Below are 16,272 nucleotides of genomic sequence, written 5' to 3'. Positions count from 1 at the left end.
TTTCGTCAAAATTTATTTGTATTGTAAATTTAGTCAATATTTATTTTTCTAGTAAATTTCATCGAAATTTTTTATTTAAATTTTTAGCGAAATTTATATTTTCTAGTAAATTTCGTCGAAATTTATTTATCTAGTAAATTGCATCGAAATTTTTTATTAAATTTTTAGCGAAATTTATTTTTCTAGTAAATTTCATTGAAATTTATTTTTCTAGTAAATTTTTATCGAAACTAAGTTTTCTAGTAAATTTTGTCGAAATTTATTTTTATATTAAATTTTTATTGAAAATTAGTTTTCTAGTAAATTTCGTCAAAATTTATTTTTGTAGTAAATTTCATGGATTTTTTTTTTATTAAATTTTTAGCGAAATTTATATTTTCTAGTAAATTTCATCGAAATTTATACTTGTAGTAAATTTCTTCGAAATTTATTTTTATATTAGAGTTTTATCGATTTGGTTTTCTAGTAAATTTCGTCAAAATTTATTATACCCTGCTCCACACTGTGGAACAGGGTATTATAATTTTTCTAGTAAATTTCGTCAAAATGTATTTTTCTTGTAAGTTTCGTGAACATTTAGTTTTTTTTTAAATATATTTTTATAGAAAATTTCTTCGAAATTTAATTTTCTAGTAAATTTGATCGACATTTATTTTTATAGTATTTTTTTTATTGAAATTTAGTTTTCTAGTAAATTTCATCGAAATTTTTGTTCTATTAAATTTTTAGCGAAATTTATATTTTCTAGTAAATTTGGTCGAATTTATTTTTATGGTAAATTTGGTCGAAATTTATTTTTAAGTAAATTCCGTCGAATTTTATTTTTAAAATTTATTTTTATAACGAATTTCGTCGATATTTATTTTTATAGTAAATTTCCCCGATATTTATTTTTATAGAAAATTTCGTGAAATTTTTTTATAGTAACTTTTGTGGAAATTTATTTTTTTAGTAAATTTTGTCGACATTTAATTTTTATAAATTTCATCGAAATTTATTGTTACAGTCAATTTCGCCGAAATGTATTTCTTTAGCAATTTTTGTAGTAAATTTAGTCGGAATATGTTTTTTAGTAAATTTCGTCGAAATTTATTTTCTATTAAATTTTTACCGAAATTTAGTTTTCTAGTAGATTTTGTCGAAATTTATTTTTATAGTGTTTTTTATTGAAATCTGTTTTATGGTAATTTTTTATAGAAATTAATTTTTCTAGTAATTTTTTATCGAAATTTACTTTTCTTTTAATTTTCGTCGAAATTTATTTGTATTGTAAATTTCGTCGAAATTTATTTTTATAGTAAATTTCGTCGAAATTTATTTTTCTATTAAATTTTTATTGAAATTTATTTTTCTTGTAAATTTCATCGAAATTTTTTTTTTATTAAATTTTTAGCGAAATTTACATTTTCTAGTAAATTTCGTCGAAATTTATCTAAATTTAGTTTTCTAGTAAATTTTGTCGACATTTAATTTTTATAAATTTCATCGAAATTTATTGTTACAGTCAATTTCGCCGAAATGTATTTTTATAGCAAAATTTTTCGATTTTTTTTTATAGTAAATTTAGTCGGAATATGTTTTTAGTAAATTTCGTTGAAATTTATTTTTCTAGTAAATTTCGTCGAAATTTGTTTTTCTAGTAAATTTCGTCGAAATTTATTTTTCTATTAAATTTCATTAAAATTTATTTTTCTATTAAATTTTTATCTAATACATTTTTATCGAAATTTAGTTTCCTAGTAGTTTTGTCGAAATTTATTTTTATAGTGTTTTTTTTTATCGAAATCTGTTTTATGGTAATTTTTATCGAATTTTTTTTTTTAAAGTAATTTTTTATCGAAATTTACTTTTCTGGTAAATTTCGTCGAAATATTGTATTGTATTGATTTTTATAGTAAATTTCGTCGAAATTTATTTTTATAGTAAATTTCTTCGAAATTTATTTTTATAGTAAATATCGTCAAAATTTATTTTTCTATTAAATTTTTATTGAAATTTATTTTTGTAGTAAATTTCGTCGAAATTTATTATTCTAGTAAATTTCAATTTGTCGAAATTTATTTTTATAGTACATTTTTATTTCTAGTAAATTTCGTCGAAATTTATTTTTCTAGTAAATTTCATCGAAATTTGTTTTATTAAATGTTTATGTTCTAGTAAATTTTGTCGAAATTTATTTTTCTAGTAAATTTCGTCGAAATTTATTTTTCTAGTAAATTTCGTCGAAATTTATTTTTCTATTAAATTTCATTAAAATTTATTTTTCTATTAAATTTTTATCGAAATTAAGTTTTCTAGCAAATTTCATCGAAATTTTTTTATTAAATTTTTATAAAAATTTATATTTTCTAGTAAATTTCGTCAAAATTTATTTTTGTAGTAAATTTCATGGAAATCTTTTTATTAAATTTTTAGCGAAATTTATATTTTCTAGTAAATTTCGTCGAAATTTATATTTTCTAGTAAATTTCGTCGAAATTTAGTTTTATAGTAAATTTCGTCAAAATTTATTTTTATAGTAAATTTCGTCAAAATTATATTTTTTTTAAATTTCTTCGACATTTATTTTTCCTTTAAATTTCGTCGAAATTTATTTTGGCAGTAAATTTCATCGATATATTTGGATATCATATTTTGACGAAATTTAGTTTAATAGTAAATTGTTTTAGTTTTTTTTTTTAATATATTCTCAATAATCACTATTTTGGTTTCTCCTCATTCATGAGAGCTGGTATTCAATTTCTATTTTATTTTTCTATAAGAGTTTTATCGATTTGTTTTTCTAGTAAATTTCGTCGGCATTTATTTTTCTTTTAAATTTCGTCGAAATTTATTTTTTATGTAAATTTTGTCGAAATTTATTTTTTATGTAAATTTTGTCGAAATTTATTTTTTATGTAAATTTCTTTGAAATTTATTTTGATAGCATATTTTGACGAATTTTTTGTTTATAGCAAAATTTGACGAAATTTAGTTTTATAGTAAATTTTTATTGTAAATTATGTTTTGGGTTTTTTAATTTATCCCCATAATCACTTTACCTCTTTTGGTTTCTCCTCATTCATGAGATCTAGAAAATCATCTGTGCTGGTATTCAATTTCTCTTTGCTGGCTTTTGCTGAGAGTGGGGCTGAACCTCCAGGATTTTTGCGTAAATCCAATTCGTTACGCATACTTTCGTAACGTCGCAGCTCATAATCCATTACGTCCATGCATAATGAACCGATCTGAAAGTTCGAGGTATATTCATTAAATTTTCTATGGAAAATAAGTAAACGCATGGCTTACCTTATATTGGACTATAACAGAATGGAATTTCGTATAGGTTGAGAAGCAAAAGAATATGTAAATAATATTTGTGGATAAATCTAAACTTTTACGCCAATCTTCTCGCAAAACGCGGGATAAAGCACTCAAACAAGCCTCTGTAAGAATCAGAAGATCACATTTCATTATATTCCTCTCTTAGGGTGAGATCGATGGTCTTACCATTCTTTTCTAACTCTTCCAAATTATCTGGATTTCTAGCCACTTGTAATATCATGGCTGATCCACGTATACGTTCACTGAGATCCTCATAAAGTAATTCCACATATTCGTCTATATGATTTATGGAGACATCTGATGAATCGGATGATTTGGAATTGGTTGATGATGACATGCTAGTGCTCATTGTTGTATGCGGTCGTACTGTGGTACGATGTGAAGCTATGGCCGATCGTGGACCTCTATTATTGTCATGGGTATCTATCGATAAACAAAAGAAGAAGAATAATAAAAATAAAGGTTGATGTTCTTTAGAAATTAGAAGGAATAAAAATAAATTTCGTTTGCTTTTTTGATATCTAGTGGCAGATTTGCAATATTTTTTATATACCCCCAAAAGTATACAACATATTTCTATTGTTTTTTTATAAGGATCGTTTTGGGTTATAACACCACTATTATTTGAAGCATATCTTTAGGAGCATATTTGTTTCTCTGAATTTTCCAATAGATTAAAATTTATTTAAAATTACAATTTTTTACTCACCCACTCCAGCATTATCTTTACGATTCTTCAAATAGAATATTATCTGCTCCACATCAGCCAATTGTGATTTATGAATTAAATCACATTTGTCCACCACTTCACGTGCTAAGGCAGCAGGATCTGTTTTAGCACTAAGCGAACGTAGCCTTATGATTTTCTGACAATTCTGAAAATATATTCGAATTAAACAAACACATTTGAATATATTTTTTAAATAAATTGAAGGGAAAAAATCAATATGAAAAATTGTTATAATATATGATTCATAATTTACATTCTGAGCGGAGACATGCAAATGGAATCGTGTAAGTTGAAAATCCACTTGCTTACCTACTATATATTTGATTTTCAAAGGTCAAGACCAAAAAAAAAAGTAATTACTATACACTCCCACCATATGCGTGTATGGAACTTACTGATTGTCTACAAAAGACTAAATGCAAAAGTGGGAACAGTGTATGGAGAAGGTTGGCTATTTCAAATTAAGAATACGCGTTTTAACTCAATTGTTGCCCGGCATTTGACATACGTGGGTATTTCCATATGACCATACCTTAGAAGTAGGTTAATAATGTATGATAGCATTATTCATTTGTATTCAAATATGAGTCATTTCAAAATTATAATCCTTTTAAGGACTTGGTTTTGAGATTTCGTGAACATTTTATTGAAATTTTATTTCTATAGAAAATTTCGTCACAAACTTCTTCCTATTTTAAAATTTTGTCGATTTTTTTTTATAGAGAACATTTTGTCAAATTGCATTTCTATACAAAATTTATATTAAAATTCTTTTCTACAACAAAAAATATTTAAAAAATTTATGCCTATAGGAAATTTATTCAACATTTTATTTCCATAGAATATTCTTCAAAATGTTATTTCCATAGAATTTTTATACAAAATTTATTTATTTGTATTTATTTCGTCAAACTATTATTTCTATAGGAAATTTCAATCGTTTTTTTTTATTTTAGTTAAATATTTTTGTCGACATTTGTTTACAGGAAAAATATTTTTTTGAAAATTTAATTCAACTTTTTTAGAGAAATTTTTGTCGAAATTTTAAATTTTTTTCGGAATTTTTTATTACCTTATGTTTTCTTTTGTAAATTCAAGCTCGAGAAAATTTTGTCAAATTACATTTCTATAAAAAGGTTTATTAAAATGCTTTTCCATAACAAAAAATATTTAAAAATTTTTGTGTATTTTATTAAAACTATTTTTATTAAACTTTTTTTATTAAAATTTTTATTAAAACTATTTAAAAAAATAATTTTTTTAAAGAAATTTTCGTCGAAATTTTACAATTTTTTCAAATTATATATCTATAAAAAATTTTATTAAATTTCGTATCCAAAACAATAGTATTAAACAAAGATTTCTATAGAAAATTTACTAAAAATTTCACTGTTATAGAAATTTTATAAAAATTTTATTTGTAAAAATATTTTGGCGAAATATTATTTCTATAGGAAAATTTTGTTGACATTTTTTAGAGGAAAAGAAATATATATTTAAAAATTTTTTTATTTTATAGAATTTTTTTTTTCGAAATGTTATAATTTTATGAAATTTTATATCTACAAACATTTTTATTCAAGTTCTTTTCTACAACAAAAGTGTTTAAAAATTATTTCTATAGAAAATTTACCCAAAATTTCATTGTCATAGAAATTTTATAAAAATTTTATTTGTAAAGAATATTTTGTACAAATATTATTTCTATAGGAAAACATTAATTTTTTTTTTTACATTTGATCGAATTTTTACGTCTACATTTGGTCGACATTTTTTACAGGAAAAGAAATATTTATTTGCAAAATTTGTATTTTAGAGATTTTATAATTTTTTCAAATTGTATACCTATAAAAATTTTTATTCAAATTATTTTCTACAACAAAAGAATTTAAAAAATTATATCTATAGAAAATTTACTCAAAATTTCAATGCCATAGAAATTTTATAAAAATTTTATTTGTACAAAAAAAAAATGTTCAAATATTATTTCGATAGGAAAAACATTCTAAAAAAAAACATTTTTTTTTACATTTGATCGAATTTTTACGTCTACAGAAAATTTTATCGACATTTTATAAAAATTTTATTTGTAAAAAATATTTTGTCCAAATATTATTTCTATAGGAAAACATTAACAAAAAAACAATTTTTATTTCTACTGAAAATTTTGACGACATTTTTTTACAGGAAAAGAAATATTTCTTCCCAAAATTTTTATTTTAGAGATTTTTTTTCTCGAAATTTTATAGTTTTTTCAAATTGTATATCTATAAAAATTTTTATTCAAATTCTTTTCTACAACAAAAGAATTTAGAAAATTATATCTATAGAAAATTTACTCAAAATTTCATTGTCATAGAAATTTTATAAAAGTTTTATTTGTAAAAAATATTTTGTTCAAATATTATTTCGATAGGAAAAAACTTTTTTTTTTACATTTGATCGAATTTTTACGTCTACAGAAAATTTTATCGACATTTTATAAAAATTTTATTTGTAAAAAATATTTTGTCCAAATATTATTTCTATAGGAAAACATAAAAAAAAACATTTTTTTAAATTTGAACGAATTTTTATTTCTACTGAAAATTTTGACGACATTTTTGTTACATGAAAAGAAATATTTATTCTCAAAATTTTTATTTTAGAGATTTTTTTTTTCGAAATTTTATAATGTTTTCAAATTTTATATCTATAAAAATTTTTATTCAAATTATTTTCTACAACAAAACAATTTAGAAAATTATATCTATAGAAAATTTACTCAAAATTTCATTGCCATAGATATTTTATAAAAATTTTATTTATAAAAAAATATTTTGTTCAAATATTATTTCGATAGGAAAAACATTCTAAAAATAACACATGTATTTTTTTTAATTTGATCGAATTTGTACGTCTACAGAAAATTTTATCGACATTCTTTTACAGGAAAAGAAATATTTATTTTCAAAATTTGTTTTTGAGATTTTTTTCGAAATTTTATAATTTTTTTCAAATTGTATATCTATAAAAATTTTTATTCAAATTATTCTCTACAACAAAAGAATTTAAAAAAATTATATCTATAGAAAATTTACTCAAAATTTCATTATCAGAGATATTTTATAAAAATTTTATTTTGAAAAAGTATTTTGTTCAAATATTATTTCTATAGGAAAAACATTATAAAAAAAACATTTTTTTTTTAAATTTGATCGAATTTTTATGTCTACATTTGGTCGACATTTTGTACAGGAAAGAAATATTTATTTTCAAAATTTTTATTTTATAGATTTTTTTCTCGAAATTTTATAATTTTTTCAAATTGTATAGCTATAAAAATTTTTATTCAAATTATTTTCTACAACAAAACAATTTAGAAAATTATATCTATAGAAAATTTACTCAAAATTTCATTGTCATAGAAATTTTATAAAAACTTTATTTGTTAAGAAATTTTTTTCCAAATATTATTTCTATAGGAAAAGCATTAAAAAAATATATTTTTTTAAATTTGAACGAATTTTTATTTCTACAGAAAATTTTGACGACATTTTTTACAGGAAAAGAAATATTTATTCTCAAAATTTTTTTTAGAGATTTTTTTCTCGAAATTTTATAATTTTTTCAAATTGTATATCTATAAAAATTTTTATTCAAATTCTTTTCTACAACAAAACAATTTAGAAAATTATATCTATAGAAAATGTACTCAAAATTTCATTGTCATAGAAATTTTATAAAAACTTTATTTGTAAAGAATATTTTTTCCAAATATTATTTCTATAGGAAAAACATTCCAAACAAAACATTTTTTTTTAAATTTGAACGAATTTTTATTTCTACAGAAAATTTTGACGACAGTTTTTTACAGGAAAAGAAATATTTATTCTCAATTTTTTTTTCGAAATTGTATAATTTTGTCAAATTGTATATCTATAAAAATGTTTATTCAAATACTTTTCTACTGTAAAAAAAGAATTTAAAAAAATATTTAAAAAATTGTTTGTATACAAAATATACTCAAAATTTCATTGTCATAGAAATTAAAAAAAATATTTATAAAGAATATGTTGTCCAAATATTATTACTATGAAAATAATTTCTATTGAATTTTTTTTTTTATATTGACCGAATTTTTATTTCTACAGAACATTTCGTCGAGATTTTTTTACAGAAAAAAAAAATAATTCTTGAAAATTTTATTTATGTTTAGAGAAATTTTCTATAGAAAAGTTCATTGTTATATTTATTTTTGAATCGATCAGGCCATGTTCGCCCACCTGTGTATTAAAAGAAGATATCGGCTTTTTATTGATATAGGTCGAATGGTGTTGCAAATGAGCCATATTGGACCGTATACAGGGTGATGTCGGATGTCGGAAATTTACAATAAGTTTAGATTTGTACAAAATTGCTACCTTTGACACGAATTATGGCCTTAAAACGGCCGACAAAGCCATCGCACGCTACACGAGAGTGGCTCTGCAGTATTTGGGCACAGTCCCGGCGAAGTGTCGTCTTGAGATGCTCGTCACTTTGGTATATTTTATTTCTATAGGTAATTCTTTCCACGTTTTATTTCTATTGCAAACATTGTCGATTTGTGTGGGGAAAAGGGCCATAGCATAAAAATAATTATAAAAATATTTTATTCTTCAAACAAAAAACGATGTTCGCTGGTATAAAATTACGTTTGGGAGCAAATATTGTTTTTGGGTTATAGGATTTTTCCTTTTGTATCTATAGAATATTTTGTGAAATATTTTTATAAATAATTTTTTGGACTTAAATAAGATTCGTTACAATTGAATTTTAATTGTGGTCAAAATTGTCAACAATGTGGTCAAAAAATTCATGGAATCCCTAATATGTTAATATCCTATAAAAATCGATCCGTATTGATTCCATTCAACACCATTGAGTGTCCTTCTGGCCCTATGGTCACCCCAAGGGACAGGATACATTTTAATATAACTCTTGCATGCCCATTATTTGTTTTTATTACAATGATATATCATTAAGTAAATAGCAATTTGTGGAATAAGGAACATTTGTCACCTAATTGGGAGCTGCTGGTGGTCGTTTATATTTGGCCGTATCGATTTTCATATGATGTCATTATATTGTCATTAGTCATAGGGGACATATTTTTGAAGAATTTATTTTATTTATTGCCTATCAATGGCCAGTATTTGTTCATGCCTTTTTAGTTGTGCCTTGACCCAGTCAATAGCATACATCGCAAGAGATTAGTTTGGTCAACCTTAGAGCTCTTTCAGTTCAGTTATAAATAAATATGATAGCAATTGGCTTGGAATAACTTGGCTCTGTGCATGGTGATTGAAAAAGTGTCCTATGACCATGAATAATAAAAACAAATGAGTTCAGGTAAAATAGAATGTTATTGTGCTTGAAGTTAATCTATTATTTGTGGTTATTTGAAATGTCCTTGAAAGGACATCATGTTTGTATGGTGACTAATGCTGCCAGAATTGTTAAAAAGGGGAAAATATACATATTGCACATAAGATGTCTCAGGTCTAAGATTTAAGACACCTTGGAGAAGAAGAATAAATTTGGACTTAATAATTTACTAAACAAATAAAGCCACCATGAAGCCATACCTCACTGGATATTGGTGCAATTTGCCATTGACGGATTTATCGTGTATACTATTACAGGGTGGCTGATTTGTATTTCAGGTTGCTATAATTTCTAAACCGCTCGTAGGCCAGCTGATGGACAGTGTTTCCGTGACAGTTCATTATATTGCTTACAAGGTTACAAAAGTAGTTTGGTCAATTGTAGTCACAAGTAAAGTTACTCATAATAGAATTCAAGCGTGATAGTGTGATTGCATAATTTTTGGCTGGAAAAAGCACAAGTAGCTATCGTTAGAGCCCTCCAGCATTTAAATGCGAATAAATGTTTGGTTTATCGTATGACTAATTGCTCGTTACGGTGATACTGGCAGTGTTGCATGGGGTCCAAAAAGTGGATCAAAAAAAAAAAACGTAACAACACCGGAAATGATCCGAAAAGTGAAGGCCAGATTCGTTTAAAATCCACGCTGCGTTGATAGAAAACTTGCTCGACATATCGCGAGAACTGACGAACACACATATTGAGAAATGAGCTAGTACTAAAGCCATTGAAGTTACAAAAAGTGGAAGAGCTCACCGTTGCACCAATTATTTATAGAATTAGGTTTTCTCCATTCGAAATTGAACAGTTTGTGGCCAAAAAAAATCATCGGGTTTACTTGCCAAAGAGATAAGCTGAAAATGTACACCTTAGTTTGGCCACCAGAACTTAAGCGCCGCCGATGGTAATGGTGTGGGCTGCCATAAAGGCCGATGGTCGCACCTCGCCCGTTTTCATTGACCGAGTATTGAAGTCGTTGATAGACAAATATATCGGCCGCAGACCAGACATTCCCGCAGGACTCAGGACGCGTCAACCAAGGAGGACTTACAAATGAGGTTCCTCGATTCATTTCTACTGCACAATGGCCACCAAAATCGCAGGATATCAATCCATTGGTATTTTGCAAATGGAACATTTTGGAGAGAAGGTTGGCACTAAAAATACCCAAGTGTCGATCATCTCAAGACGGCGCTTCGCCGGGAATGGGCCAAAGTACGCAGAACTACTTTCGTGCAGCGTGTGATGCCTTAGTCGTCCATCAAACATACAAATCTAAAGTGATTTAAATTTTTTATGATATTTCCGACATTTCTTGCTTTTGAACAATATAATTAAAAACAAGTAAGGAAAGTCTGAAGTCGGGCGGGGCCGACTATATTATACCCTGCACCACTTTGTAGATCTAAATTTTCGATACCATATCACACCCGTCAAATGTGTAGGGAGCTATATATAAAGGTTTGTCCCAAATACATACATCACTCGATCTGGACAGAATTTGATAGACTTCTACAAAATCTATAGAGTCAAAATTTAAATTGCCTAATGCACTAGGGTGGAACACAATGTTAGTAAAAAAATATGGGAAACATTTAAATCGGAAGCAATTTTAAGGAAACTTCGCAAAAGTTTATTTATGATTTATCGCTCGATATATATGTATTAGAAGTTTAGGAAAATTAGAGTCATTTTTACAACTTTTCGACTACGCAGTGGCGATTTTACAAGGAAAATGTTGGTATTTTGACCAATTTTGTCGAAATCAGAAAAACATATATATGGGAGCTATATCTAAATCTGAACCGATTTCAACCAAATTTGGCACGCATAGCTACAATGCTAATTCTACTCCCTGCGTAAAATGTCAACTAAATCGGAGTTAAAAATTGGCCTCTACGGTCATATGAGTGTAAATCGGGCGAAAGCTATATATGGGAGCTATATCTAAATCTGAACCGATTTCAACCAAATTTGGCACGCATAGCTACAATGCTAATTCTACTCCCTGCGTAAAATTTCAACTAAATCGGAGTTAAAAATTGGCCTCTACGGTCATATGAGTGTAAATCGGGCGAAAGCTATATATGGGAGATATATCTAAATCTGAACCGATTTCAACCAAATTTGGCACGTATAGCTACAATGCTAATTCTACTCCCTGTGCAAAATTTCAACTAAATCGGAGCAAAAAATTGGCCTCTGTGGTCATATGAGTGTAAATTGGGCGAAAGCTATATATGGGAACTATATCTAAATCTGAATCGATTTAAACCAAATTTGACACGCATAGCTACAATGCTAATTCTACTCCCTGTGCAAAAATTGGCCTCTGTGGGCAAATGAGTGTAAATCAGGCGAAAGCTATATATGAGAGCTATATCTAAATCTGAACCGATTTGGCTGATATTTTGCAAGTTTTTCGAGACTCATAAAATATTCGGATGTACGGAATTTGAGGAAGATCGGTTGATATACACGCCAATTATGACCAGATCGGTGGCAAATATATATGGCAGCTATATCTAAATCTGAACCGATTTTTTCCAAAATCAATAGGGATCGTCCTTGAGCCGAAACAGGACCCTATACCAAATTTTAGGATAATCGGACTAAAACTGCGAGCTGTACTTGTACTTGTAGCTGAACCGATTTTTTCCAAAATCAATAGGGATCGTCTTTGAGCCGAAACAGGACCCTATACCAAATTTTAGGATAATCGGACTAAAACTGCGAGCTGTACTTTGCACACAAAAATACATCAACAGACAGACAGACGGACAGACAGACGGACATCGCTAAATCGACTCAGAATTTAATTCTAAGACGATCGGTATACTAAACGATGGGTCTCAGACTTTTCCTTCTTGGCGTTACATACAAATGCACAAACTTATTATACCCTGTACCACAGTAGTGGTGAAGGGTATAAAAATACAAAAATATATTTTGCATTACATATCAGCGTTACATCAGAGTTAGGTTAGGTTAACCTACATCAGAGTTAATGAGGTATCACAATGGACTGAATAGTCTATGTGAGTCTGACGATAAATCGGGCTGCCACTTTAACCTAACCTACATATCAGCTAGTCTATTAGGTTGTTTATGCATGTTTTTTGAAACGAATTAACCAGATATAACATAATTGTGAATGGACCCAAATGTACATTTAGCACCTTAGAAAGTTTATTTAATTGTCTACAATTAATACAACATGAAATTAAGTTTTTCTATGAGCGGAATAAAGGGAAATTTGAAAAACTCAGGCTTTCCTGGGATTGGAAAAAGTTCGAAAAAAAATCCTAATAAAGTTAATTTTAACTGAAAAAATTTAACCAGTTAAGTTCCTACAGAGAGAAGAAATATGACCACCCAGAAATGTTTCAAGATCATCAACTTTGTCATGGGGAACATGTTTGTCGCAACCTTTCTCGGAAATTATGCATCTGATTTCGGCAAGCATGTGTTTGACGAGAATAGAATATGTTTGCGACAAAAAAGCTACATGTTTCACGTAAAATGTACTATAGTGCTCTTGAAACATGTTTGGGGTGATCATATTCCTTCTCAGGGTGTACCTCCAAGTTCGTTGTACACATTGGCAGAGCAAAACAATTTTGCTAGGGGGTGCTAGGCCAAATTTTCGATACTAAAGTTTTTTTTTTTTAACACATAATGTGCGTATAATTAAATGGAAAACTGTTCAAAAGTTTTGCGCAAAGGCAATAATCACAATGGACTGAATAGTCTAAGTGAGCTTGACAATAAATCGGGCTTTAACCTTTAAGGCAAGATCCTTTTTGGGAGTTGAACCCGCGACCAAGGCACGGCGCTAAACATGTTCGTTGAGTTACGCATATCAATTCTGCAGTTTTTAATGTCTTTTACCACATTACTGCTGCTGTTGGTGAAAGTTCAAATGAGCAGAAGCTTATTTTCTGACTCAAAACTTTATTTTTTTAATAAAGTTTTGAGTCAGAAAAACAATATCTATACAGTTTATGTCAGTCTGTTTGTTTGTATGGACCTAATGAAGACATCCTCCTTTATTATCATTTGGAAAATCATTTCTTTCCCCTTCATTTGTCATAGGATAGCTTATAAATGAAATAAATGTACCCATTGAAAAATTTTACCAATAGCCTTTTGAAAATAGCCTTTTTGAAACTTTGTTGTTAAGTTTCTATAACGACTGTGGCCAGTTGTTGTTGGCAATGGTACTAACCAAAATAACAATAACAATAAAATAACAATAATAACGTTTAACAAAACGTATATGGTAATCGGCTAAAAAGTCATTGGCTTTGCAAGAAAGACAGCAATGAGTTGTCCCCTGATTTCCTAAGGAACGAAAAAGAAAACAAACTCATGGTAATGGGGTATAAAAACTGAGCATTTCAAGTTGAAATTAAAACGTATGAATATCAGTATTACGTCTATTTTTACACCATTTGCATAGAATACGAATAACAACAACTGCAACAACAACAACAACAACAGAATGAAGAGAACGAACTTATAGGTCTTATAAACTTAATACGGATATAACACCAGCATATAGTCTCGTGTAGAGTAAAAGAGACTAACAAAAGGCTTACATATACAAGTGTAAAATATTGAACTCAAATGCATACAACATACACAGAGGCAAATGCATTTAACAACACATCAATGATTGTGACAAAGAGACAACGATTGCAACAACAAAGTCTTGATCCGAAAAGAGCTTTTCAGATCAAACGTTATGTTCCTGTGTTCTAATGGTAACAGCAAATAGTTTGGTGAGGGGGGGGGGGGGTTGGTGGCCAACATATGCATAAACAATGCATGTCACGTAGGGCATTTTCGCCATGCCCCCTATGTAAACCCCTACATTTCTCTTCGCTCTTCGTAAGCCCCCACATTTCTCTTCACTGATTTTGAAGTTAGATGCATGCATACATATATACCATTTGATTTCATTGTTATTGACGACTGGCTCAACACGATTACTTTACGATGTGTTACATCGTGTGAGTGTTAGTTGCACGTACGTTAGAGTCTAAGTCCGGATAATAGGAAGTGTTGTGTGTACTTTGCACATACAAATGTGAATACAATTGAAAAGTACACAACACTTTGCTTGCTTGCTTGCCCTTATAGTCGTCGGTATTTCTTCTATGTTCTCGCATTTTGTTTCATTTTTTTTTGTGCTGTTGCTGCAACTTTTAAGTTCACACCATAGACAACGACAACAATGGAGAATAATGATTATCATCAACTGTTATGTTGGTATCACGTATCGACGAATAGACCAACAAATCATTGAGTTTTAATGCAAACAGACAACGATATCTGTTCGGCGTCTCAAGGCTTAAGAGGAGTTTAGAAAAGGGCTCTACACGCACAGAAAAAACATGTTTGGACATGGTTGCCGCATCAATTTAATGCTTATTTAGAGTATGTAATGGTCGCGAAAACGATGTATTTTGTCTTTGTAAAAATAATTTTCGAGCGGAGAAAAATATATGTTGGCAATAAGCATTTAAATGGTCCTCAAATGCCGCAAACATGTTCTATTATTTAAATGATAGAATTTGAGACCATTATATGGTCAGGAAAATCATGTACCTGACCATTCAATTTTTTTTTACTTTTTTGCAGAGAAAAAAGTATTTTTATAGTTTACGTATAGACATGTCTACAACCATTACATGGCCATAAAGACCATGTACATTGTTTTCGTAACCATTTAATTTTTTTAATTTTTTTGCAGCGACAAGAATTTTATAAAAACATTGAGCAGGTACACACGATTTTCATTTTGCGCGTCAGTCGTGTGTTGATTGTTTCTTGGAATGGACGGAGAATACGGATTTACTGTGTTTTGTGTTAATTTATTTATTCAGAAGTGACACGTGGTTTTTTGTGAACACAAAAAAGGAAAGTGTAATTGAAAAATGTACCTGTTTTTATACCCTGCTCCACACTGTGGAACAGGGTATTATAAGTTAGTGCATATGTTTGCAACACCCAGAAGGAGACGAGATAGACACATGGTGTCTTTGGCAAAAATGCTCAGGGTGAGCTCCTGAGTCGATATAGCCATGTCCGTCTGTCCGTCTGTCCGTCTGTCCGTTAACACATTTTTGTAATCAAAGTCTAGGTCGCAGTTTAAGTCCAATCGACTTCAAATTTGGCACAAGTATGTGTTTTGGCTCAGAATAGATACCTATTGATTTTGGAAGGAATCGGTTCAGATTTAGATATAGCTCCCATATATATCTTTCGCCCGATATGGACTAATACGGTCCCAGGAGCCAGAGTTTTACCCCAATTTGGTTGAAATTTTGCACTAGGAGTTCAATTAGTGGTGTAGTCTAGTGTGCCAAATTTTATTGAGATCGGTTCAGATTTAGATATAGCTCCCATATATAGCTTTCGCCCGATTTACACTCATATGACCACAGAGGCAAATTTTTTGCTCCAATTTAGTTGAAATTTTGCACAGGGAGTAGGATTAGCATTGTAGCTATGCGTGCCAAATTTGGTTGAAATCGGTTCAGATTTAGATATAGCTCCCATATATAGCTTTCGCCCGATTTACACTCATATGACCACAGAGACCAATTTTTTGCTCCGATTTATTTGAAATTTTGCACAGGAAGTAGAATTAGCATTGTAGCTATGCGTGCCAAATTTGGTTGAAATCGGTTCAGATTTATATATAGCTCCCATATATAGCTTTCGCCCGATTTACACATATATGACCACAGAGGCCAATTTTTTGCTCCGATTTAGTTGAAATTTTGCACAAGGAGTAGAAT

At 28.4% G+C, this 16,272-nt stretch overlaps 1 protein-coding gene across 4 annotated transcripts in view; it reads right to left on the bottom strand.

Annotated features, from left to right (window-relative positions):
- Window positions 1-16,272, bottom strand: part of Kap3 (kinesin associated protein 3) — a 194,715-nt gene that overhangs the window by 10,133 nt on the left and 168,310 nt on the right. For all 4 annotated transcript variants that reach the window (XM_075302265.1, XM_075302266.1, XM_075302267.1 and 1 more), the window contains 4 exons: window positions 4,034-4,199; window positions 3,490-3,747; window positions 3,289-3,425; window positions 3,042-3,227 (listed from right to left, as the gene is read on the bottom strand). In XM_075302265.1, coding sequence (XP_075158380.1) covers window positions 3,042-3,227; window positions 3,289-3,425; window positions 3,490-3,747; window positions 4,034-4,199 — 747 coding nt within the window. The remainder of the gene's footprint in view (window positions 1-3,041; window positions 3,228-3,288; window positions 3,426-3,489; window positions 3,748-4,033; window positions 4,200-16,272) is intronic.

The sequence above is a fragment of the Haematobia irritans genome, chromosome 3, assembly GCF_050003625.1.
Source record: "Haematobia irritans isolate KBUSLIRL chromosome 3, ASM5000362v1, whole genome shotgun sequence".
Lineage (NCBI taxonomy): Eukaryota > Metazoa > Arthropoda > Insecta > Diptera > Muscidae > Haematobia > Haematobia irritans.
Note: the sequence above shows the minus strand (reverse complement) of the source record. Positions and strands in the feature narration are given on the sequence as shown.